The sequence below is a fragment of the Tachysurus vachellii genome, chromosome 26 (assembly GCF_030014155.1).
Source record: "Tachysurus vachellii isolate PV-2020 chromosome 26, HZAU_Pvac_v1, whole genome shotgun sequence".
Lineage (NCBI taxonomy): Eukaryota > Metazoa > Chordata > Actinopteri > Siluriformes > Bagridae > Tachysurus > Tachysurus vachellii.
The window spans coordinates 1,608,667-1,633,381 of record NC_083485.1 but is presented as its reverse complement, the minus strand read 5'-3'; the positions used below and the strand labels follow the sequence as shown (position 1 = coordinate 1,633,381).

At 42.5% G+C, this 24,715-nt stretch overlaps 1 protein-coding gene across 3 annotated transcripts; it reads right to left on the bottom strand.

Moving 5' to 3' along the window:
- Nucleotides 1-115: 115 nt before the first annotated feature.
- Nucleotides 116-20,827, bottom strand: mark4a (MAP/microtubule affinity-regulating kinase 4a). 3 transcript variants are annotated; one of them, XM_060863658.1, is made up of 18 exons: nt 20,072-20,827; nt 14,862-15,056; nt 13,018-13,071; nt 9,271-9,319; nt 9,048-9,113; nt 8,770-8,840; nt 8,611-8,667; nt 7,967-8,203; nt 7,586-7,705; nt 7,385-7,484; nt 7,071-7,180; nt 6,797-6,980; nt 5,777-5,988; nt 5,583-5,686; nt 5,203-5,484; nt 4,588-4,674; nt 4,118-4,162; nt 116-3,856 (listed from the first exon to the last, which is right to left on the bottom strand). In XM_060863658.1, the coding sequence occupies exons 1-18, from the start codon at nt 20,120-20,122 to the stop codon at nt 3,583-3,585; spliced, it is 2,298 nt and encodes a 765-aa protein (XP_060719641.1). In that variant the 5' UTR covers nt 20,123-20,827; the 3' UTR covers nt 116-3,582. The 3 variants fall into 3 exon arrangements, with proteins under 3 accessions (XP_060719641.1, XP_060719639.1, XP_060719640.1); XM_060863657.1 differs by having other exon boundaries at nt 3,653-3,856; nt 4,592-4,674; nt 20,072-20,826; XM_060863656.1 differs by lacking the exon at nt 4,588-4,674 and having other exon boundaries at nt 20,072-20,825.
- Between the last annotated feature and the right edge of the window lie 3,888 nt (nt 20,828-24,715).

The following is a 24,715-nucleotide window of genomic DNA, read 5'->3' as shown; positions in this document are numbered from 1 at the left end:
TTCTAGAACAATAAATTTCAACCGATTACACTTCAATAACATTTCATAAATACTTCGTAGTGTTGCTTGTTTTCAGTCCCACGTTCACATGAATAAACTCAGACGCACAAGGATCTCAACATCAGTGAAGTTTTATTTCTCTCCAGATCTTTTATTGTTTCCATTTCTCTCATTATGGCCAGAGGCACACAGACTTCTGGGGAACAAAAAATTAAAACAAACCACAATCTCATTACAAACTGCCTGAATCTCTTCTTTTTATCTGTCGCTGTTTCTTATCAGTTCTCCCGTCATATTGCATATTAGAATAATGCTTTATGAGAAATGCCATGCCGTCTCAGCGCGCTCTCACACACACACACACACACACACACACAGCTCTCACTCTCTCTCTGGGTGTTCATGCTCACACACATGCACACACACACACACACACACGCATGCACGCACACACTTATACCACTGCAAACCCTGTTTCGAAGACACCTCCCGACTCCCTCATATTCTCTCTCTTTCCGCTCACTGATTTTCCTTTTCCCCTTTTATCTTTCTCTCTCTGTCTTTCTCTCTTTCAGTGTCATGCAGGACTGCAGGTTACTTTTTATCTTCACCACACACAGAATGTTCTGGAGAGCTAGCAGAGGATTTCTGCACTAGCTAGAAATTAACCTGGAGGTCTAAGATAAATACTATAGTCATATTAATATCGTCGTTAGCTTCATATTTATATGCAGTCAGGGACTGACTGATATAAACCATGTATTTTCTTTTGTTTTTTTTTTTCTTCCCAAGATAATTATCCTAGAAAATAAATTAAGTACCTGTGCAAATATCCACAAATTGAAGTGTTCACATTTAAGACAGTAGTGCCTCCTGGTGGCAGAGCCGTAGGATGCAGCTGATTCAAGTCAAAGCGAGTGAGTGAGTGAGTGAGTGAGTGAGTGAGTGAGTGAGTGAGTGAGTGCACAGAGGTCTAAACACACACGTTTAACAGATAACAACCCCGGGACGCCCGGATCTGCCCAGACCAAGACGGCTTCTTAACACACCGCTCAAGGTTTGATACAGAAAGTTTCTCCACTACAGGAGTCCGATCACAGAGCAGACAGGACAATGACCCAAGGATTTCTGGTGGGCGGACATGTGTTTTTTCTTTTTTTTCTTGCACTCACGTCGAATGAAGCGTTTGCCAGAACGCAGGTGTGAAAAACAAATAGAAACCAGAAGGATGGAAAGAATGAGTCCATCAACAAAAAAGGGCTGTTGCAGACTGAAAAGCTTACGGTATATATGGCACATAGTTTAGATTAAAGGTGCAGTTTGTAATTTTTCTGTTGACTAATGACGCCCAGGAAACGGCTCCACCCTACATCGGACCTCAGGATAATCCCGACCTGGTTGAGGGGGACAGAGAGGCTTGTCAATGCTTTTGTTCCAAACACAGTTCACCTCATAGGTAGCAGACGACCCACTGCAAACAAAAACTACAAACTGCTCCTTTAACCGTTAAAGCTGAGGTGCATAAAGCTGGGGAGGCAGTCGGTTTCTCGGGCTGTGTTAAGGGTTCGTTTCAGATCAGGTTCGAAACACTTCCTGCTAAAACTGAGACAGATCAGCTCCAAGCACCGCTCAGAAACCCTGCCATGTTATTTTCTGTGATTATTTCATTTGCTACAAGAAAATAACGAATACATTATATACATTTATATAAATAAAGACCACTGAGATAATCTGGAACCTTCTGAGAAAGCCAGTATCAGTAACTGAGAGACTTTAAGTTTCCAACTTTCCTCAGAGGAACCAAAGAGCCATATACGTAGGTCCTCTTCTAGAGCAGCCACCTTTTGGGCGGGGCTTCCTGAATCAAATATTACTAACCAAATAATTTGGATTCTTCCCTGTATTGTGCTAATGGAAAAAAAACAGTCCTGAAGTGTGAAATTCTTCATTTAAAAGGCTACATTAAGGTTACCATCGTATTCCTACGAAAGAGGAAAAAGCAAAAGCAGCAACGTGTTTTGACGTCCATTGCGCCATTCTGGAATTTTCCACTATGGTGACGGTTTCTATAGCAATGTAGCGATGCGATGTCGAACTCATCCAGGAACGCTGAAGGTCAAATTCAGGAGAGTTTCTGAAAAGATTCCAGCCACAACGCTCGAGTCAGCGATCAGATTGAATCTAAACTCTAGAACCAAGTGCGACTTCGGTGTCTTTTATGTACGTCTGTTTAGCAAAGAACCGATGACACAACCCGATTCACCGGCAGCGGGTGTTTCATTGCAAAGGCTCATGGGAGAGATATAATATATACGTGAGGGGAAAAAAAGGGGGTTGACTAGGGGGAGGGGAAAAGGGAGGATTCAACCAATCACGTACTGTTTGAGCAGTTGAAAGACTTTAGTATTTAGTGTTGTTAAACACCTCTAAGGTGTGAACACGTTGTCCGAATACAACTTTATTCAAAACATCACATTTGTGTAACGTTGTGTTGGTCAAACCTTGAACCCTGCTTGTTATTCTTTCTAAAAAACTACCTGGTTATCTTACTAAATGATTTTAACCGCAATAGACTGCAATAGTCGACGCCAACCGCTAAGAAAAAAATCACTAAGCACATCTGAAACATTTTAGTATTTCCTGTCTAATGTGTTTCAAGGTGGAGGTTCCTTTAAGTTCTCCAGCTAAGTGAGAAACCTCATCTGGTGCATCGATCCCCCGGGAGCCGAGAGTGCTGCATTAACACGGCTGTATTTTATAAAGCAGACACACTCGTACATATCGGACGTCGCTCGTCTGATACTCAGCCAGTGTTAGAGTCGACTCAGATAGCAGTCTGTGATTGGCTGATGCTAAGTCAGATGTTGGCCAGATGCTGAATTCCCACAACTACTGGATTTTATTTTTCATGGCTGAAGGTTCAGTTTATAAGACAAATGAAAGTCAGTTTAAAAAATGATCGATCGTAGTGATTTTCATTCTCACTCAGATGTAATGTTGAAGGACCTTCAGACCTTTTTAACACTGTAGTTTGTGTTGTAAAGTTTCACTAAATTTAACAATTTATTTTTGACCAACTGCTGGAGAATTCATTAGATTTTTGAATGTGTTGATTAGCAGGACTGGAGCTCGGTGGGAGGGGGTGAAGGAGGTTTTGGTCGACGAGGGGGGTATGAAATAAGGGATGAAATGAAAAGTGCTCGGGCAACAAAACAAATCGTACAAAATACAGTTTACGAACAAACGAGGAAGCCAAGTGATGCTGAGAATAGAATCGAACTATTTCATGAGCTAAACAAGATTAAAAAAATACTACACTGGAATCAATCCAGGTCCTGTGGATGAGGTTGCTTAGAGGAGGTGTGTGTGTGTGTGTGTGTGTGTGTGTGTGTGTGTACATTTGCACTGTTTGTGTGGATACACATCTGCGTGTCTCTGGATGTGCCTATCAGGCGAGCGTGACAGCTGGGGGATGGCAGGGAGCGATTTTCCAGTTTATGCAACCAGAAGTGGGCGGAGCCAAGTCGGTTCAGGAAGGAGGAGGAAAAAACATGCCCCCATCTAGGCTCCTCCCCCATCCGCTTAGAGCTCCACCCCTTTGTAGATCCGAGACGCGATGTGAGTGAATGCTAGTGGAGACTCCCAAAGGCGTGCGTGGTGCACGCTCAGATGACACACCTCCCCCTGGAACGTGACCTTTGACCCCGGCGGCTCGTGGCTGCAGCCGCACCCCCTTGCTGCATCGCGCACGGCCAGTGCCAACCCGGCGGGAGAGTATGGGGGGCGGGGCTTCACATCCCAGCCCCCTCCCCCGAGCCAGGGCTCGGCCTCTTTCTGATTCCCAAATAGATGGCAACTGAGAGAGAAAGAGAACGAGAGAGAGAAGTAGAGAGAGAGAGAGAGAGAGAGAGAGAGAGAGAGAGAGAAAGAGAGAGAGGAAATACAAACAAACACATTATTCATCTCGCTTTGTTTTACATTCACAGTTCTCTGGAATTGTAACACTGAAGGTTCAATAAAACAGTGAAAACTTTTAGACATAAACATGAGTAAGAACCCAGACATCAGCTTTAAACCTGAGTATTGTGTTAATAAGCCGTGCGGCGGTGAACCTCACCCTGAGAGCGTAGATCGGCCGACTCTCTCAGGTTCATTTGCGACCCTGAAAAACCAAAGGACACGTTTAAGAATTCTGAACAATCCTCGCTTGCTCAGGAACGCAACGTGCCACAGGACTCAGGACAAAACCAGGCGCAATGCAGCATCACTCCTGATGTCTGGCATCATAAACCACACACACACACACACACACACACACCTGTCTTCCTTAACCTAGGTAAAGGAAACATTTCGTCTGTTTTCCTCATAAGGACAAACCAAATGTCCCCACAAGGTCACACCCATAACCTCACCACATACACACACAAACCCAGATGCATGCGCTGTTGTCCATGCACCCGCACACATACACACACACACACACACACACAGCTGGAGAGAGAGATGCATGCTAGAGACAGGCAGACAGACAGACGGGCAGACAGGCAGATGCGCAGGCAGACAGGCGAGAGGGCGAGACACAGGAACTTACTAACTGTTTTGGATCCCTGTGGAAGAGTGCAACCCGATACTGACTTATTAGAACCCTGCCTCTTAGAGGGGTCGAGATTGACCCTGAGAGTGAGGGAGGGAGAGAGAGAGAGAGAGAGAGAGAGAGAGAGAGAGAGAGGTGTGTTAAAAAAAGGAAAGAGAAGCAGAGACAGGAAGACAGAAGGAGCAGTAGGTTTTGAAGGGTCGGACAGCAGCACTATAGACTAGCAGAGTGTTTTAGTGTGGTGTTCTCACACACACACACACACACACACACACACACACACACACACACACACACACACAAACAGATCCAATGCTTTCCAGCACTGGATGATGTGGACTTACAGTGTGTTTAATCAGAAGTCGAGAACTTTGTTGCTAAGCAACAGGGACAAACATGAACACTAGCTAGAAAGTGAGGCTAACGGTTTAGTTCACAGCCAAGTCATTTACCCAAACAATGGAAAGACAGAATCAGAGCGGAAATAATACAGAATTGTAGGAAACGTAACTGTTTCTCTCAGATATGCTGTTCATGAAAAAAGAAATATATATACAGTATACACATAAATAAAATAACAATAAACTGTCCATGAGTGTGTAGCATACCTGCGTGTGAGTTTGGAGGTGATCTTGCTGAACAGGTTGGCCGTGGCTCTGGAGCGGCCATGCGCTGGCAGCGTGGCGTCGTGGCTGAGCGTGGGCGAGGTGGGCGGCGGCCCGTAGGCGGAAGGCACGCGCTCCCGAATCTGCCCACCGTGGAACGTGCTGCGTATAGTCGAACCTCGCGTCAATCTACACCGATCCGCTGAGGACGAGGAGGACGATGCTCCTGCTCCAGAAATACTGAGAGTGGAGGGAGAGGCTGGGGGGAGACGGTGAGAGAGGGAGCTGCAGACAGACAGAGAGAGAGAGAGAGAGTGTTAGCTATTACAGTGTTTATAAAGCTACCAAGTCAGCACAATGAATCTTATTAAAGTGTGTGTCACCTGTTCTCTTTGCCATTCTGCAGTAGAGACTGTCTGTCCGTGCTGGGCCGATCTGTACACACGTACGTGTTCCTGCGAGTCATCGTGCTGCCAGGGATGTTGTTCTACACACACACACACACACACACAGATTGCGTTAATGTTTAGACTGTGTGATTCTGTATGATGTCTCTTTCTGTCTCTCTCCAGCTTACAGTGGTGGCTGTCATGTCTTTCCGTCGCTCAGGAATCTCGGCTTTGTTTGGGTTGTTGGCCGTGCTGACCATGGGGCTGGAGGGCGGGAGGCTGCGGCTGCCCATCACACTGCAGCTGGCCTTGCGTGGGGGCATGCGGCTCTCACGTAGCTCACGGTCGGCCCCGCCTGTCGGACTGCGCTTAGGGTGCATCACAGGCATGCTCGGACCACCTGATACACACACACACAGAGGTTCAAGGGTTTAATGTCAATGTTATTCACAGAACGTTAGGCGTTAAATGTGAATCAGTGTGTGTGTGTGTGTGTGTGTTTGTGTGTGTGTGCATGTTTTTATTTCCCGATCTGAACTTCATTGTAAGTATTTTAATAATTAATTTCATTGGGTGAAATAACACACTTGACATATATATATATATATGGGTGCCAATAATTTTGAAACCAGTACCTTACATAAATTATTGAAAAGAAAATGACATTAAAAACTGCAATGAAAATAATAATCTCTCACTCACTCACTCACTCACTCACTCACTCATTTTCTACCACTTATCCGAACTACCTGGGGTCACAGGGAGCCTGTGCCTATCTCAGGCGTCATCGGGCATCAAGGCAGGATACACCCTGGACGGAGTGCCAACCCATCACAGGGCACACACACTCTCACACACTCACACACTACGGACAATTATCCAGAGATGCCAATCAACCTACCATGCATGTCTTTGGACCGGGGGAGGAAACTGGAGTACCCGGAGGAAACCCCCGAGGCACGGGGAGAACATGCAAACTCCACACACACAAGGTGGAGGCAGGAATCGAACCCCCAACCCTGGAGGTGTGAGGCGAACGTGCTAACCACTAAGCCACCGTGTCCCCCGAAAATAATAATCAATATTTCTAAAACGTTTTGTTAATTAAGGGTGCCAATATTTCTGGACTAAACTTTAGTTGGTTTAGGAGTGTGGGCGGTACATAAGGACCGTGTTTTGGGGGGAAGGGCTCAGGGCATGTCTCTTACAGAAGTCGCTGTGCCGCCGCTGGCGGTGGTAGGTGGAGGCGCTGCGCTGCGTCTTGCTGTGAGACGAAGAGGAGGACGAAGAGGCGGCGGTGGTGGCGGAGTGTTTGTTCGTTCCGTTGGTGATGGGGCTCGGCCTCACTCTCGGCAACGTCATGCTGCCACTCACACGTGACTCTGCACCGTCCTGCAAAGACAACCACAGACATGTGTTTAATTATCTGTAGGAAGAAGAAGCGGTCAGTGTGAGTTTGAGTGCAGTGTGAGGTTGTATGACCTCAGTCTTCAGGCCCAGCAGAAGGTAAGTCGCAGTGACTTCGTTATATTTCTGATTGAGTAACGCATCTTTGATGTCCTCTGTAGTGAAACCCATCCCAACCATCACCTCTACAGTGGGAAAGAGACACAAACAGGTTAAACCAGCAGTGTGGAAAGTTTCCGCTGGATCTGAGATGTAGCTGAGTATCTATTCGCGCTGTCTTCGTTTCGAAGGCATGTTTAAAATTAGTTCAGGTTAGTGCACCTTTAAATATCTGGTCTTCTGTGGCTCAAATCTGCTCTGTATGTGTGTGTATGTGTGTGTGGACTCACCAATGCGGGCAGCGTCGCTGTAGTCCTCCACCGGCTCCGTGTGAGGCTTCAGCTCGTCGCCTTCGTACCCTGTGTTCATCCATTTGTCCTTCATCACTTGCTGTGGAGCAGGAGATAAGGGGTGCAAGCACTTAGCTGAAAGTAACCAGGACACCTGAACTCTGTGTGTTTGTGTGTGTGTGTTTGTGTGTGTGTGTGTACCTCCAGTGTACAACGCTTGCTGGGGTTGAGCACAAGAAACCTGCGCAGAATCTCCTCACAGTCAGTGGACATGTAAAAGGGAACTCGATACTTCCCTCTGAGCACACGTTCACGCAGCTCCTGCAGCACACAAACACACACACGGCGATCAACAACCGGAACCTGAGTCCAAGCAGCAGCATGTGTACTCGACTCTAGGGAACTGTGTAAGTTAGGGTACAGGTTCGGACAAACAGACGAAGCTGGAGAACTAACGAAGTGAACAGTGATCAGTGACTGTATAAGGAACTTGTGAAGGCTGTAGGGAAATAAGTAAAGGAGGATTAAAACTGAAGCATGTAGGAAAATTAAATTGAGGGAAATTAGGACCTGACCCCTGACCTTAAGGTTCTGTCCGTCGAAGGGCAGCGAGCCGCTAACCAGCGTGTACAGAATGACCCCCAGACTCCAGATGTCCACCTCGGGGCCATCATATTTCTTGCCCTGGAAGAGCTCGGGTGCAGCGTAGGGCGGGCTGCCGCAGAACGTGTCCAGCTTATTTCCCAATGTGAACTCGTTACTGAAGCCGAAATCCGCTATCTTTATGTTGGAGTCGGCATCCAGCAGCAGGTTCTCTGCCTGCAGACACAAAGAGGAAAGAGGAAAAGAGTGAAAAGTAGCTAGAAAGTAAAATACTGAGTCAAAGGTAAAGTATTTTGTAAAAGTTGTGAAATAGAACAAATCTGCCAACGTGGCTTTATCTCAGTTGCATTAGCTAAACTAGCCATATGTTTAAATGCAGCGCCATGTTAGCAAACCGGTTAGTTTAGCTACCTTATTAAGACAAGCAGGCATTTTTTTAGAGAACACTAGATAACTAGTTTACTGTGTATCTAAACTCAGTAGCCATGTTAGCAAGGGAAAATCAACACACCGAGTGGCTAGCAAGCCAGAGACGGTGAAGTAAACTGGCCGACCACAAGCATGTTTTACAAAATGCTAAGCAAGCGTTGTTCTGATATCCAGTCTGATGTTCTCCAGCTTACCTTCAGATCCCTGTGAACAATGTTCTTCAGGTGACAGTAATGAACGGCCGAGACGATCTGCACACAAATGACAAAAAACAGCGGAATGCTGGATTCTGATTGGTCGTAAGGTGTTGATTCTATAGCAGATGTTCTAGAGCAGCAGCTGTGTGCACTCACCTGTCTGAATTTGGCTCTGGCCTCAACCTCCTTCATTCTCCCATGTGACACCAGGTAGTCAAACACCTCACCTGATAAAGTAATCACTTGACACGTTACTAACGGATTTAGGATAAACATCATCAAGGGAGAAATAAGAACGATGTAGCGTGTAGAGTTGCCATGTTTTTTATATTAAGCCAAATGAATCTGTATGTAGAGTGGACTGAACCATTTGTGCCTTCAGTAGGGGGGTTTGGATAACAGACATCTTGTTTCATATTGTGTCAGACTCTTACCTCCACTAGCGTACTCCATGACCAGATAAAGCGTTTTCTCCGTCTCGATCACCTCAAAGAGTTGCACTATGAGAAATATGAGAAAACGTTAAATTAGCACAAAAACATGGTAAAGTTAAGGACTGCAAGAGAGATTGAGACTAGCGTATAGACAGACAGACTCACAGTATGATATGCTTATGCATTAATTAAAGAGAGAGGTAGTGTGTGTGTGTGTGTGTACCTATGTTGGGGTGACGAAGAGCCTTCATGATCCGCACCTCACGAAACAGCTGCAAAAAATGACAAAAATAAATTGGTGAAAACACACACACACACACACACACACACACACACACACAGAACACATTCTATTCCACTCCTCCTCTTTCCTCCTCTCTTATCCTCAGGCAGGATCCTATAGATCGAGCCTGTTGCCATGGAAACCCCTGTGAGGAGACCGAGTGCTGGTCCAGCTGAGCCGGGGGGATGATGGGATACGTGTGCAGTCAGGAAGCCACAACACAAACACAGAGGGAACTAACCTAGCAGCTATGCCATGTTGGAGACATTCGTCCGTAGTTAGAATGGCTTTAATTAAACACATCTTCTCCCGAAGGATTCTGGGAAATGTAGGCAACTACTCACTTGGTTAATAGCATCTCGGCTGCTCCCCAAACAGTGAATATAACAGACAAAACACAGTGACCACGCCCACTCCAGTGTGACTGACAGCAAAGCTAAGCACAGCTAGCTATGTTAGCCTACAGATCTCAAGTAGAAATCTGACAAAATCAATGAAAAAAAACAAAAAACATAAAACCTGCATTACTTTAGAATTAACATATTAATGAATTAAGGAATGTGACACATTTATGTGATTTATAAATCAGTCAGCTAATGGAAGTTAGCTAGATAGTTACCTCACAGATCGTTCATAGCTTTTATAGCATATGTATGTAACACACAGACACACACACATATATTAACCATATCATATGTTCATTGTCTGCTTCTGTGTCAAATTACTTTGCTATCCAAAGTTATCCAAGTTAGCTAGCTAGCAAGAACTGTTAGCTGAGGTGCTATCTGAATGCTTCTTTGGGAATTATCTCTTGCTTATACAGCAAAACAACAAAGGCAGAAACAGCTACACTCCAAAGAAATGTGATATGTGGTGAAAAGATTAATGTTGTGTGAATAATAATAAAAAAAATAAATAGATCAAGTGCTCATGTTTGTGTAAATGTAATCTGACTTAGTGTTAGCGTAATGAAAATCATTCAAGACTCCAATCATAAACAATTCAGTAGCTCAGGATGTTCTGCTGAGAGAAAATATATGAATTAATTAATAATTAATTCATCATTTGATGGATTAGCCCTGCTTATTCTTTTCAGTAGCTGCAGCCTCGCAGCAGTCAACCGGCCATCTTGGATTCAGTGCTAAATGCCAAGATGCTAATCTGCACCAACTTGAAATTATGAAAGTATCAACAAAAATAAATGACGTGGTTTACAGAAGTGGTGTGTGTGTGTATGTGTGTGTGTGTGTGTGTGTGTGTGTGAGTGTGTGTTACACAGATGTCAGATTGAGACACTGAGGGAGTATTGGGGCCTGTGGAGGACCGCATCTGTCAACCTCTCTTCTCCAACACACAAACGCAGACACACACACACACACACACACACACACGCACACCCAGGGTTTACAGTGCGATCTGTTTGGCTCTTGGCACTTCTCCAGCACAGGAAACACACTTTGGAACAATAAACATCACTAATTCAAAACAACGGAAAACATTTATACAACCTTAAAAGATTATTAAAGATGTTTTTCGAAATTTAAATTAAGGATTGCGTTTTTGACAAGAATTGTCTGACTGGTCATCTGGTATATCAGTCAAAGGCCCACAAGAAGAAGCTCTTAAGGACAAAACTAGCAGCTTGCGTTAAAATAATATAAAATAATGTTTGGGTAAAACATTTAAACGGTCGATTGGTAACCGCAATATATTGAGACCAGGTTAACACACCACCAGAGAGTGTATATGATCTGTTTCCTGTTTGCACTCATTTATCATCAGTAACTGATCTCATGGGTTCATGCAAACTGTAAAAGCTGTGCGGGGAAACAAAAACAAAAACCAGTCACCTTCCTAAACAGTAACCAGTATGAATGAAAGTCTTCAGGAAAATTCTGGCATGATTTCAGTTTCAGTAATCAGAAATGCTCGACGCGCGCTCCGCTGTCTGCCGCCACCTCGGAAAAGTCAGGACGCGTGCGTCACTGTGACTGCCGGCAACCTTCCAAGAGTCTCCGAACTGGCATAAAAACTGATTTATTAGTGGACAGCTCTGCAGTGGACGCACTTGCGAGCGTAAATCAGGGCTGAGCAAACATGATGTGATCATGATGGAATCTTCCAGCAAGGTTAGCGCAGATGTGCTGCGGCTGATTACTGCTGTACATTAACTCCGTACTCAGTGCAGAGGCAGCAGCTCGCTGGGCATTGCGTCAACTCCCTCTCTCTCCCTCTCTCTCCCTTTCTCTCTCTCGCTCTCTCTCCCTGGACTGTCGTACACTGAGGAGAAACTTCAGGTCAGTGGGTTGTCAGGAGTGTCTAAAGACACGTGTGGCACAGTGAAAAGATTGCAATAAGTGTGCTATAGTTTGCAGCAGAAATGTTTTGACTCACACGTTATTACAGCTACTACCGCTAACTTGGTTAAATACTGAGTTAACATTAACTAGTAGTAGCTCTTTAGCTACTAGCTTGGTTGACTTGTTTAAACAGAAAGCACGTGTTAAAACATTCAGTAAATAGGTTAGCTTGGCATTAGAACAGCGTAAATGGATGATGACAAATCTCCTGATCCCTGTGTGTGTGTGTGTGTGTGTGTGTGTGTGTGTGTGTGTGTGTGTGTGTGTGTGTGTGTGCATGTGTATGTGTGTGTGTGTGTGTGTGTGTGTGCATGTGCGTGTGTGTGTGGTGGGAGCTAATGCAGGCCACAGATCATCTACTAGGAGGGAGATGAGTCACAGAGCAAGCTACAACGAACAGAGCCACGAATGTCTAGACATCCATTCATCCATTCATCCATACACCAACTGTCAATTCCTTTATCAGTCCATTCACACATCTGTCCATTCATCCATCTATCAATTTATCATTCATTTGTTCCTCCTTCTGTATGTTAAACTGTCGGTCCATTCATCTCTCAATCAGTCTATTCACCCATCCGTCATCTGTCCATCCCTCTATTCATCTGTCCATCTGTCCATCCATCTCCATCCATTCAACTCTCTTTCCATTCATCCATCCATCCATCCATGCATCCATCTATATATCTAACTTATCTGTCAATCAATCCATCCGTCTTTCACTCTCCATTAATCCACCCGTTCATCCACCCATCCATTTGTCCATCTCTTAGGCCATCCATCCATCCATCCATCCATCTGGCAATCTGTCCATTGATCAATGTTAACAGCTGTTGCTATGCTTCAGGGATCGGAAAAAAATCTTACTTCTTGTCTGTAGTCCAGCCCGTTGCTCAGCCATAGCAAAGCTGCTCTCACTAAACACCACGTGTTCTATTCCTCCTCTGTGACTAGCTGTCTTATAAAAGAACAAGCTCGTTTCTGGCTTGCTAGTTATTTCTAGCTAGTACTAGCATGTCATCTCCCACCACAGTTTGTGAATAAAACAGGATTATTTCCAGAGACATCTCTTAATTTTACAGCTCAGGGAGGAAGGACCAGTGTGATGGCTAAGTGACATCATGTGTTTCGTCATCGGTGAAGCGCATACAGGAAATGTATCTAATGCTGAACGCTGCAGATCACCGGAAATCTCTTCTCTTCTCAAACACAGTGATAGAGCTGGTATTACAATGAACACCCACTGCGTTGTCGACTGTAGGGGCTAATTATCCAGTTAGCATCATACCAGAAACCCTGACACAGAGCAGAACAACGGCTTGCTTACCTTTTGCAGGCTGGTTGGGTTCAGCTGAGTTTTGTCGATTATCTTTATTGCAACCTGAAATACGTAGAAAGAAGTGGAATTAGTTCCTGAAGATGCTAGAAGTGTAGCAAGAAAATTCACCTGTACCCTCAGCCATGTGTGGTGTCTCACCAAGAATCTTATAATCTTTTGACTCATCATACCCATTTGGAGGTCTCTGCCCCTTACCAGACGACACCTCTCAATCCTTAAACTTAGAATTGATATGCACTTAAAGCTTGAATTCTTCATTGCTATTTTAAAACCATGGACGATATAGCCTTAGTTAGTTTCATGGCTAATCTGAAGAAGCTGAAGAATATCGGACACCAAACACCTCTCGAGTTGTTCAGCTGATTCTGTAATAAAGAGGAACTTCTGTGGATGTGATTTTAATGCCAGCTCTTCTTTTAAAGCTGCTAATTCAGACCAAATGCTAAGCTGCAGGAATGATAGCGCTTGCCAACATGCCGCAGATAAATATGGCATTGTTCTAAAATCCACTCATGATTCATACAATAAGGCCGATGTGCCCAAAAGTATGCGTGCCCTCTCCTTTTGGAGGCTCCTCTCGGTTTTACAGACGAACAACACGTTTCTCTTTCCACTTTTTTGTGCGGTCTGCGACTTCACTCTCTGGCGTCCGGTGACAAATCTGTCAGTGTGTGAAGTCAGGCGCACGTGTGAAAGGTCTGACTCAAACATCCATTCAGCTTTCTCTCTGTCTGGTCCTACTGATCAGAGCATACTGCATCTCCAAACAGAGCTGAACCCTACAATAACTATATTGTCTATAGGCTAGTCAGGTAGCAGCTAGCTAGCAGATCAGTTACTTCTATTGCAGGTATATATTATTGTTATCGAAACAGATTAACGGGATAGTTAATAGTATGTAAATTATGAGATTAAATTAGTAGAGGAGTCAATTCAAATCAGGAAGCACTTTGACCCTCATGCTGGCTGCGTGTGTTTTACTTAAAGGTGGGGTCTCAGTTGTTTGAAAGCCAATGTTGACATTTGAAATCACCAAAACAAACACGCCCCTAACCCAAATGGGTCCCACCCCTGTTTTGATAGCACCGCCCCACACATACACCACGAATATAACCCAAGTATACCCAAGACGAGTATAACTCAAGTATAACCCAGACAAGTGTTATGGCGGAACCTGCTGGGGCAGCTGACCGAGGGGATATAGCACTGTGTGTTGTACCGTGAAATGTTTAGCTCCGTTTCAAGCGGAAAACGTTCAATTCTCTCCAGGGCTGGAAAGCTGATCCTATATTAACACGTCATACTTCTTACCTTATCGTAAGCCTTTCTTCGCTTTCTTTCTTTGTTTTTATCCTCCATGTCAATGTTAAAATGTTTCTGCTAATGTCACACATGCGCACTGAACACTCTCTCCGCCCATATTGACAAGACACGCCCCTTTCTGCTCATTGGCTACGCGCTAGTTTTGTGCAGTTTTATACGCAGTTTTCTGAAGCATTTCTCAAACAACGGAGACCCCACCTTTAATAACTGAGTAAATGCTGGGTGAATTTTATTTAATCAATTCCTAAAAATGAAATAAGGTATGAGAAACTGGTATATGTTACAAACATGTAACTACAAACATGTTAGGTATATGTTACAAAGATGTGTAACTACAAACATGTTAGGTATATCAGTGTGATTTGGTCAAAAAAACTGTTTGTTTAACCTAAACAGACAAAAAAAATCTGCTAATCTACAAAAGAAGCTTCACTTTTGAGGGAATAAAACTGCTCATACAAATGAATTGAATGTGATTGTGTGATGTGATTCAGAATCCGTGCTCTCACCTCTCGGCCGGTGAGGACATGGCGAGCTAACTTCACTTTAGCAAAATTGCCCTTGCCAATGGTTTTGAGGAGCCGGTAGTTGCCGATGTGTGGGTCGTCCGGGCACGAGGGCATGGAGTTGCGGCAGCGCACACCAAGAGAGCGACTCGACACGCTGGTGCCCTTCTCCGAACGGCTCGCCGCCAGAGACGCATGCTACATCGGGATGAAGGGACAACACAAAAATTATAAGCAGATTTCCAGCTAGCAAAACGCACTGAGGGTAAAAGCAGCAGAATTTGGAACAACGCAAAAACAATTTCCAGGTCAATTGATACAACACAACTACAACTACTTTCTTTTCACCTCTTCTGTGTATTAAGTTCCCTTAAAAACAATGACTATGAAACCAGCACGATGTTAAACTATCAAACTGCTATAAGTTGGCTTTAATTAGCCAGAAAAACTGTTAAGCTAATGTTACCTTTCTGGGTAATAATAACTAATCTACTTTAAATCACATAATAGCTCATCTAATAATTTGAGCTGGCTTTCTATCAGGCTTGGCAACACAATCAAAGATTAGCAAGCTCAAACATTAGCTAGCTTGCTAGCTAGTTACATAATGGCAGATGGCTACTGATCAAGATTAGCTAATGTCATAGCAGCAGTACATTAAGTCACTTGGGAGCTTAGCTAAGATTATGACGTTAAAAATATTGATTTCTTTTCATTTGTTTTTTCAACATTACGTTAAATTTGCGATTGGCTGACTGAATCGATCTTACAGACAACAGTATGTACACTTTAAATTGGGAGAAAACAAAGCAGAGCATCAGAAACACACGCGCACACACACACACACACACACACACACACACACACACACAGGGCCTGATGTGTTAATGCATTATTCCATACAGACTAAGTGATATTGATGATCAGATTAATTATCGTATTGATTAACCTGGCTGTGGCAAAAAAGCATGAGCACGCAGAGAGATGGACGATCTTCCATTAAGGGCACAGAGTGATAAATAAAAGACACGTCGTTCCTCTAAAATATACCACAGTGCATCTGACAGTGAATCTGAGTTGCTTTAAACTTTAAAAATGTTGAGCTATAAATACTTGACTATTTCAATCATCTTGTCATAAATGTTAATGTTTCAGCTTATTTTGATTTCACTAATATGCAGAAATGTCTTAAAACACAGGGACTCGTTCAGAAGAAAGTCTGGAATCTGAAAACTCCATACTGATTAATATTATATAATATATATTTATGGGTGATTTTTTCTAAAAATATGTGAAACTACAGTATTTGTTTATTACGGTAATTCGTTCGGAGCCTTTTTCTATATCAAGTGACTCATTATGAAATTTAAATAGTATCTAAACACTGAAATGAGAGAAATGTGTTTCTGACAGCAAAACAACACATACTCAGTGTTTCTGAATTCACTCCACTGCAATACCATGGGGGTGAGGGGAGCTCTCTCTCTCTCACACACACACACACACACACACACATACACACAATAACCACCATCTGTGCCATGCTACATACGATCACACGATCACAGAATAACAACAGATAGATAGATAGATAGATAGAGAGAGAGAGAGAGAGAGAGAGAGAGAGAGAGAGAGAGAGAGAATCTAATTATCTAATATCTGGATGAATATAATAAGATCATTTGGTCTATGTTTGTTGTTTTTATCCACACACTCTGCTTACACTCAGACTGTAGCCTGATCCAGTATCACAAACCCCTACTGCATGAACACTAATCCCTCTACACGATAGCTAAACCCTACCTCACCATAATTAAGGAGATATCATTAACCCCCATTGCACCAAATCCTTATTAATCTATCACTAAACCATAACCTTTACTGCAATATCACTATCCTTTGCTTTACTATTGCTAAATACGAATACACTACCATTAACCCCTACTTTGCTATCACTAACCCCTAATGCACTACTACTAACCCCTACTTAGCTCTTACTAACCCCTACTTCACTATCACTAACCCCTACTTCACTATCACAAACCCCTACTTCGCTATCACTAAACCCAAATGGACTATCATTAACCCCAAGTTTGCTATCACTAACACCTAATCTCTACTAAACTAGACTAACGCTAATCCCTAGCCACACTAATTCCTATGACAACACACTTTTACTAACCCCTACTATACTATCACTATGCCAATAAAACAAGCACTAACCCCTACCCCAGTATTACCAAGCCCTAAAACACTAACCCCTACCACACTATCAACCCCTACCACACTATCACTAACCCCAACCAATGTACCAAAAAACAACAAAATACCAAAAACATACCTCTACTACACTACCACTAACCCCTAAAACATTATTACTACCCCCTAAAAGACTAATCCCTTCACACGATCAGTAATGACAACACTATTACTAACCACAACACTAAACCCAATCACGCTATATGTAGCCACAAAACACATACCCTACCCAAACCCACACAATCACTCATCGCTAAAACACTACCACTAACCCCACATATAATTCCGTGAGAAATGTTCGAATATCGAGAAGCCTCTGAAAATCCGGCTCTGGTGTATTTGACTATGGCTTAGCGAACTAATCTGCAGTCATTAATCATTTATACTAGCAAAGTCACAGGCTTGGAACACACCTGACTCAGCTCATGGTAATCTATTACAGCAGGACCAACAGCCAGAGGCTTCCCCTATTACGAATTCACCACAAGTGTGGGCAGAAGGCATGTAATATCTATTTAATCAGGACTAATCACAGATTCATATACCATGCATTGTTCAAGCAAACAAAATACAAATGGAGAGTCACGTACCTCGATATAATTTTAGTTACTGTAGGTGCCACACAATTTAGTCTACACTTTTTTTTTAAACCCAGTAATTTGTTCAATAATTGAATATGAACTAAATGTGCTTAGGATGCAAATGTGATTTGTTCTTTATCACAAATACAAACAAACATGTTTAGTAGCTTGTTTTAAACTTCCACCACCCTGAACAGGCAGATACTAAGGATGAATAAAGGGAACACTAAATACATGTGCTATATATCTGACTACTGGCCTGGTTATAGTCTGGATTAAAGTAAAAACCTACTTGCTTGTGCTTCACTACTGTTGCTAGAGGAGCCCTTAGGCTTTTAACCACATCTTACCCCTTCCCAGTTCTACCCCCCGTTCTTGGCCGCCCTCCTGACGGATTGCTGCACTAGCACACTTGATTTAGCTTTTGTAGAATATTTCACTGCAGTGTTGTGGTCTCCAAAGATGGGAACCGAGACCAACTGCTCCCAATAACCGAGCTTTATATCACACCAACAATAGGGTTCTCCAGCCAGGGCTGCCAGAAGAGGGGGAAACACTGAATGCTTCAACAGGGAATAAAGTACACCAGGGGCCTTGAGATATGTGTATTAAGCAAGAGACTGGTGCAAAGGGGTCAGGTGGGGGCACTGGATTTCCAGTCCCCCTACTGTGTCTAGCTCCAATCCTGCAGATAAACATCTCTGCATTGCCTTCCCTCACCTAAAATATCGGAAACATCTGATATCATTATCAGACCCTTTATGATTCGATGCTAGCGTGCTACAGCTGAATAAATTCAGTGCCTAAGCCTACTGCTTCATATTTTTTGTTTTTAGTATTTTAACTAACAGGAGAAATAACTATTTATCTGTCGTCAATGCATGCAAGGGCTATTTCCAATACATTCTTGATCTATTTGTTGTTTATTCCTAGCACTTTCAGAACCGAAGGTTGCAACACGATATACGCTATACAATATTTGTTCAAACATAGTTGTATGTTTATTATGTTCACAAAAGGACTTCACACTATAACAGCTCACTCTTATGGAAATTGTTTGTTAGTTTATAGTAAACAAAACATGGGTGACTTATTAGGGCAGAATCGATTCGACTTAAGTCAAAAGAGTCTTACTTATATTTCAAATTTACCGACATATTTGTGGAAAATTTTGAAATTCCTGATCGTTTTGTCTTCTTTCCACATTCCACAAAACACCCGTTATGTGCTAGCTGACTCAATAGCATAAGTAGTTAGCTAGCTTAATAGATGGTGTCCATATTTCCCAGCAGCCTAGCAACAGTGTTCTCTCAAATGTAACCAGGTCAATAACAAGCGTATTGTGTTTGCTGCCCCGCGTCGCACATTACTTGAGACCACTAATTAACAGACTGCAGAACGAGATGGTAGCTAATAGACTCTAATAAGGACACTCGGACTGGCGTATTAACATATCAACTCCCAAGTACCATAAAACTCAAAGGATGCTTTTTTTGCATTGTAAAATTTTTGTTGATGTTAGTTATCATTGTTAGTAATTAGTTAATATCAGTCTTGTTAAACCATATTACATAACCAATGTTATCACTAAATTTGTTTAGCATATCAAAAAAAACAAACACATTTTTTAACAGCTTGTAAGTGAAAGGTACAAAGATTTCTGCTAGCTAGTTAACCAGTCTACCAGTATTGTAGTGTGTTTACATTGGCGTGCAGCTAAAGAGGATTTTTGCCTTAAAACACACATCTTTTACGTCATTTTTGGCCTCAAACCCTAAATGATTAACGTTATTAAAATTCCCTGCACACGCATTAAGCAGTCTGGAGGTAATACATTTGATTGACAGCTAGTCACATGACCATGTGTGTAGTAAAGCCTACAGAATGATAATAGAGAGAATACTGAGTACAACACTCCAGATTAGTATTAGTACAGAGTACAGAGTTGAGTAGTGCAGCATGTAAGAGCATCAACATGACATTCAGGACACAAACGATTCAGTACCAGCGTCCGCGTTTTAATCGGTCGCCATGGCTACGGTCCAAAAGCGCATACGTGTATCCTCCTGTATTGACTCAGTACTCAGTAGGCCAGTGTGCAGTAGCCATGCAGACGTGTGACAGCACTAACACACTGTTTAGTAGGACAGGAGGCTCTGCGGTTTTGGAGCGTAGCCCGGATGAAAACGGGGACCGGTCCTCGTAAAGCGGGTTTTTGTCGTTCACACACATTCAAGGATGATGCCCTTCTCTAACACCCCCCTCCCCCCCTTAACGAAGGCCTGCTGACTCGCGAGTGAAAATAAAGCAGGGAAATAAACGGCACAATGAAGCACATGAGTAAAATGCGTAATTGTATTAACGTGCACTTACGTGATCCGAGCTCCGGTCGGTGGCAGACGGTAAAGCGGACCGAGAGGACATTTTGCCTTTTTTTAATCTTTTTTTTCTTTGTGTTCTGTTTTTACTCCCTGAGATTGTAAGCTATTAGAGATGCAGGATGAAGAGGCGATGTGTGTGTGTGTGCGTGTGTGTGTGTGTGTCCGACACCGGGGCCGCGGTGCAGGCCGCTAACCGGCCCGAGTGGCGCTTACCGGAAAGCCCGTCATGGCACCGCGCACAAATCCGTCCGTTACCTTCTCAAAGCAGCCGCTTCTGAACAAAAAAAGCCGGTGTTCTGAATCGCAAAATGGTGGTGGAGGGGAGGCTGATGATGATGATGAGGATGATGAAGAAGGGGGTGGGGGGTCTGCTAAAACACAACGACGCTCGGCCAGGGAGCAGCAACGATTCCGTAGCACCTCACAGCCGCCGCCGCCCCCCGCCGCATCTCCGCGCGCGACGCAAACAACGCGCTCCCTTTTCTCATAATCGCGCTTCCGGTTTAACGCCTCGTCACAGCGCGGCCCTGACCGCCGGACTGACAATAAAACTATAGATTAAAGCGTTGTTCTGTCTTAAGCACCGAAATTCGGTCACATGCCCGTGACTGATTAAAGCGCGCTGCTGATGATGGTGATGATGATGATGATGCTCGGTCCGGGAGTGCCGCCGCCGACTGACGCTCAAACACACACACATACACACGCACACACACACACATCTCTCTCTCTCACACACACACATACATACACACACAGCTCTCTCTCTCACACACACACACACAAACACACACACAGCTCTCTCACACACACACACAAACACATACACACACACAGCTCTCTCTCTCACACACACACACAAACACACACACACAGCTCTCTCACACACACACAAACACATACACACACACAGCTCTCTCTCTCTCACACACACACACAAACACACACACAGCTCTCTCTCTCATACACACACATACATACATACACACACAGCTCTCTCTCACACACACACACACACATACACAGCTCTCTTTCTCTCACACATACACACACACAGCTCTCTCTCTCTCACACACACACAAACACACACAGCTCTCTCACACACACCACACACATACACACAGCTCTCTCTCTCTCTCTCTCTCTCTCTCTCTCTCTCTCTCTCTCACACACACACACACACACACACACACACACACATACACCTGCTCACACAGAACAGACCTACATACAAATGATAATAACACCACTCCTTTATGTTGTGTTTCCTGTTTTGATCTAAATGCAAATTCTGGATTTCTTATATTCTTTATAAATAATCCACCGATTCTAAGTCTTAACCTCTTGGCAGAAGCAACCTGGTCCAAAGATCCATCACAATCATTTACTGAGTGCTCGGCTCAGCTAAATCAATACGTTTTCCCATTCTTTCTGCACCCAAATGACTCTTTCCCCTCAAAATCAGCCAAAGTTTTTTATTGTTTTGTTATTTTTTCTAAGAATAATTGTTGGTTGTGGGGAACTGAAGAAACCCCTGGCCCCGGACCCCCTGACCCAGTACTATTATTCTAAGGAATCACTTGGATTTGTCATGATACAGTTGAGAAAACTTTATTTCACCTGTCACGTGTTGAAATGACGACATTGTGTCTGTGCGCAAAAACACGTTAGTGGAAAAAGTGAGTTTTATGGTGAACGAAAACAAATGTAAAACATTCTGGTTTCCAGAGAAAGTCAGAAATGGTGGCCCTTCAATGCTGTTAAAATGTGCAAAGATAAAATAAAATCTAAGCATAGGTGAGTGCACTGACTGCTTGTGGCCACAAGGGGGTGCACATATTACAGACCGCATCCCAAACTGCACACATTACATAGTGTCCTACTGTCAATAATATACTGTATATCCTCACACATTAAGTAGTTCGATAATTTGCGGGTTATTTATACATTTATTTTATATTATTGCTCCGGTTATATTCATAAAACTTGCTAATAGGCAATGCAAGCTAATATGTCATACACTTTGTAGGGCACTTATATAGATATTTCAAGGTCGTTTGAGATTGAACTTTTAAATTACATATAGAGATATTTTTTATACTTAAAATAATTACATTTTGACAAAACAGCTGAAATACCAAGCACTTGCAATTCGTATTGGAACATCTTAAAAATGATTACAACATTTGTTACCGCTAGAGGGCAGACGCGATTCATTCCCTATCTGTTATCTGCCTTACTGTCTATCTCCTATTCTCTACATACAACACAGTGCACTGTGGGTCATCTGTACCCTTTAGGGAACTTCATGTAACACACACACACACACATACACACACACACAAAAAAAAATAATAATAATAACAATTAAATTAACAGTAAATGCAAACTGTCAATGGTAACGGGACAGGATAACACAAGTGTTATTATGGCTAACAGGGCTAAGATAAAGGCAACACAGTTATCATAAGGATAACCTTGTACCTGTTTTGGATAATGGGATTGACCTGAGGGTAAAAAGGTTGACATAAAGGTGACAAGGACACATGATGGTGACAAGGTTCACACAGGGTAGCAGGGATGACAATATCGTAACAGGGTCATGAAAAGGGTAACTACAATGACATTTCTCTTGTGGTTGAGTAACAGTGATGATGTAACAGTGACAGAGACGATGTAATAGTAACAGAAATTATGTAACAGTAACATAGACGATGTAACAGTAGCAGGGATGATGTAACGGTAACAGATGATGTAACAGTAACATAGATTTTGTAACAGTAAAATGGATTATTTAACAGTAACAAAGAGTATGTTACAGGAACAGTGATGATGTAACAGTAACAGGGATTATTTAACCATAACAGTGATGATGTAACAGTAACAGAGATTTTGTAACAGTAACCGGGATTATTTAACAGTAACAGGGATGATGTAACAGTAACAAAGAGTATGTTACAGGAACAGTGATGATGTAACAGTAACAGGGATTATTTAACAGTAACAGTGATGATATAACAGTAACAAAGAGTATGTTACAGGCACAGTGATGTAACAGTAACAGTGATGATGTAACAGTAACAGTGATGATGTAACAGTAACGGTGATGATGTAACAGTAACAGAGATTATTTAACAGTAACAGTGATGATGCAACAGTAACGGTGATGATGTAACAGTAACAGTGATGATGTAACAGTAACAAAGAGTATGTTACAGTAACAGTGATGATGTACTTTAACAGTAACAGAGATTATTTAACAGTAACAAAGAGTATGTTACAGTAACAGTGATGATGTAACAGTAACGGTGATGATGTAACAGTAACAGTGATGATGTAACAGTAACAAAGAGTATGTTACAGGAACAGTGATGTAACAGTAACAGTGATGATGTAACAGTAACAGTGATGATGTAACAGTAACAGTGATGATGTAACAGTAACAGAGATTATTTAACAGTAATAGTGATGATGCAACAGTAACGGTGATGATGTAACAGTAACAGTGATGATGTAACAGTAACAAAGAGTATGTTACAGTAACAGTGATGATGTAACAGTAACAGAGATTATTTAACAGTAACAGTGATGATGTAACAGTAACAATGATGATGTAACAGTAACAGGGATTATTTAACAGTAACAGTGATGATGTAACAGTAACAAAGAGTATGTTACAGTAACAGGGATGATGTAACAGTAACAGTGATGATGTAACAGTAACAGAGATTATTTAACAGTAACAGTGATGATGTAACAGTAACGGTGATGATGTAACAGTAACAGTGATGATGTAACAGTAACAGTGATGATATAACAGTAACAAAGAGTATGTTACAGGAACAGTGATGTAACAGTAACAGTGATGATATAACAGTAACAGGGATTATTTAACAGTAACAGTGATGATGTAACAGTAACAGTGATGATGTAACATTAACAGGGATTATTTAACAGTAACAGTGATGATATAACAGTAACAAAGAGTATGTTACAGGAACAGTGATGTAACAGTAACGGTGATGATGTAACAGTAACGGTGATGATGTAACAGTAACAGTGATGATATAACAGTAACAAAGAGTATGTTACAGGAACAGTGATGTAACAGTAACAGTGATGATATAACAGTAACAGGGATTATTTAACAGTAACAGTGATGATGTAACAGTAACAGGGATTATTTAACAGTAACAGTGATGATATAACAGTAACAAAGAGTATGTTACAGGAACAGTGATGTAACAGTAACGGTGATGATGTAACAGTAACGGTGATGATGTAACAGTAACAGTGATGATGTAACAGTAACAGAGATTATTTAACAGTAACTGTGATGATGTAACAGTAACAGTGATGATGTAACAGTAACAGAGATTATTTAACAGTAACTGTGATGATGTAACAGTAACAGTGATGATGTAACAGTAACAGAGATTATTTAACAGTAACAGTGATGATGTAACAGTAACAGAGATTATTTAACAGTAACAGTGGTGATGTAACAGTAACAGAGATTATTTAACAGTAACAGTGATGATGTAACAGTAACAGAGATTATTTAACAGTAACAGTGATGATGTAACAGTAATGGTGATGCTGTAACAGTAACGGCGATGATGTAACAGTAACAGAG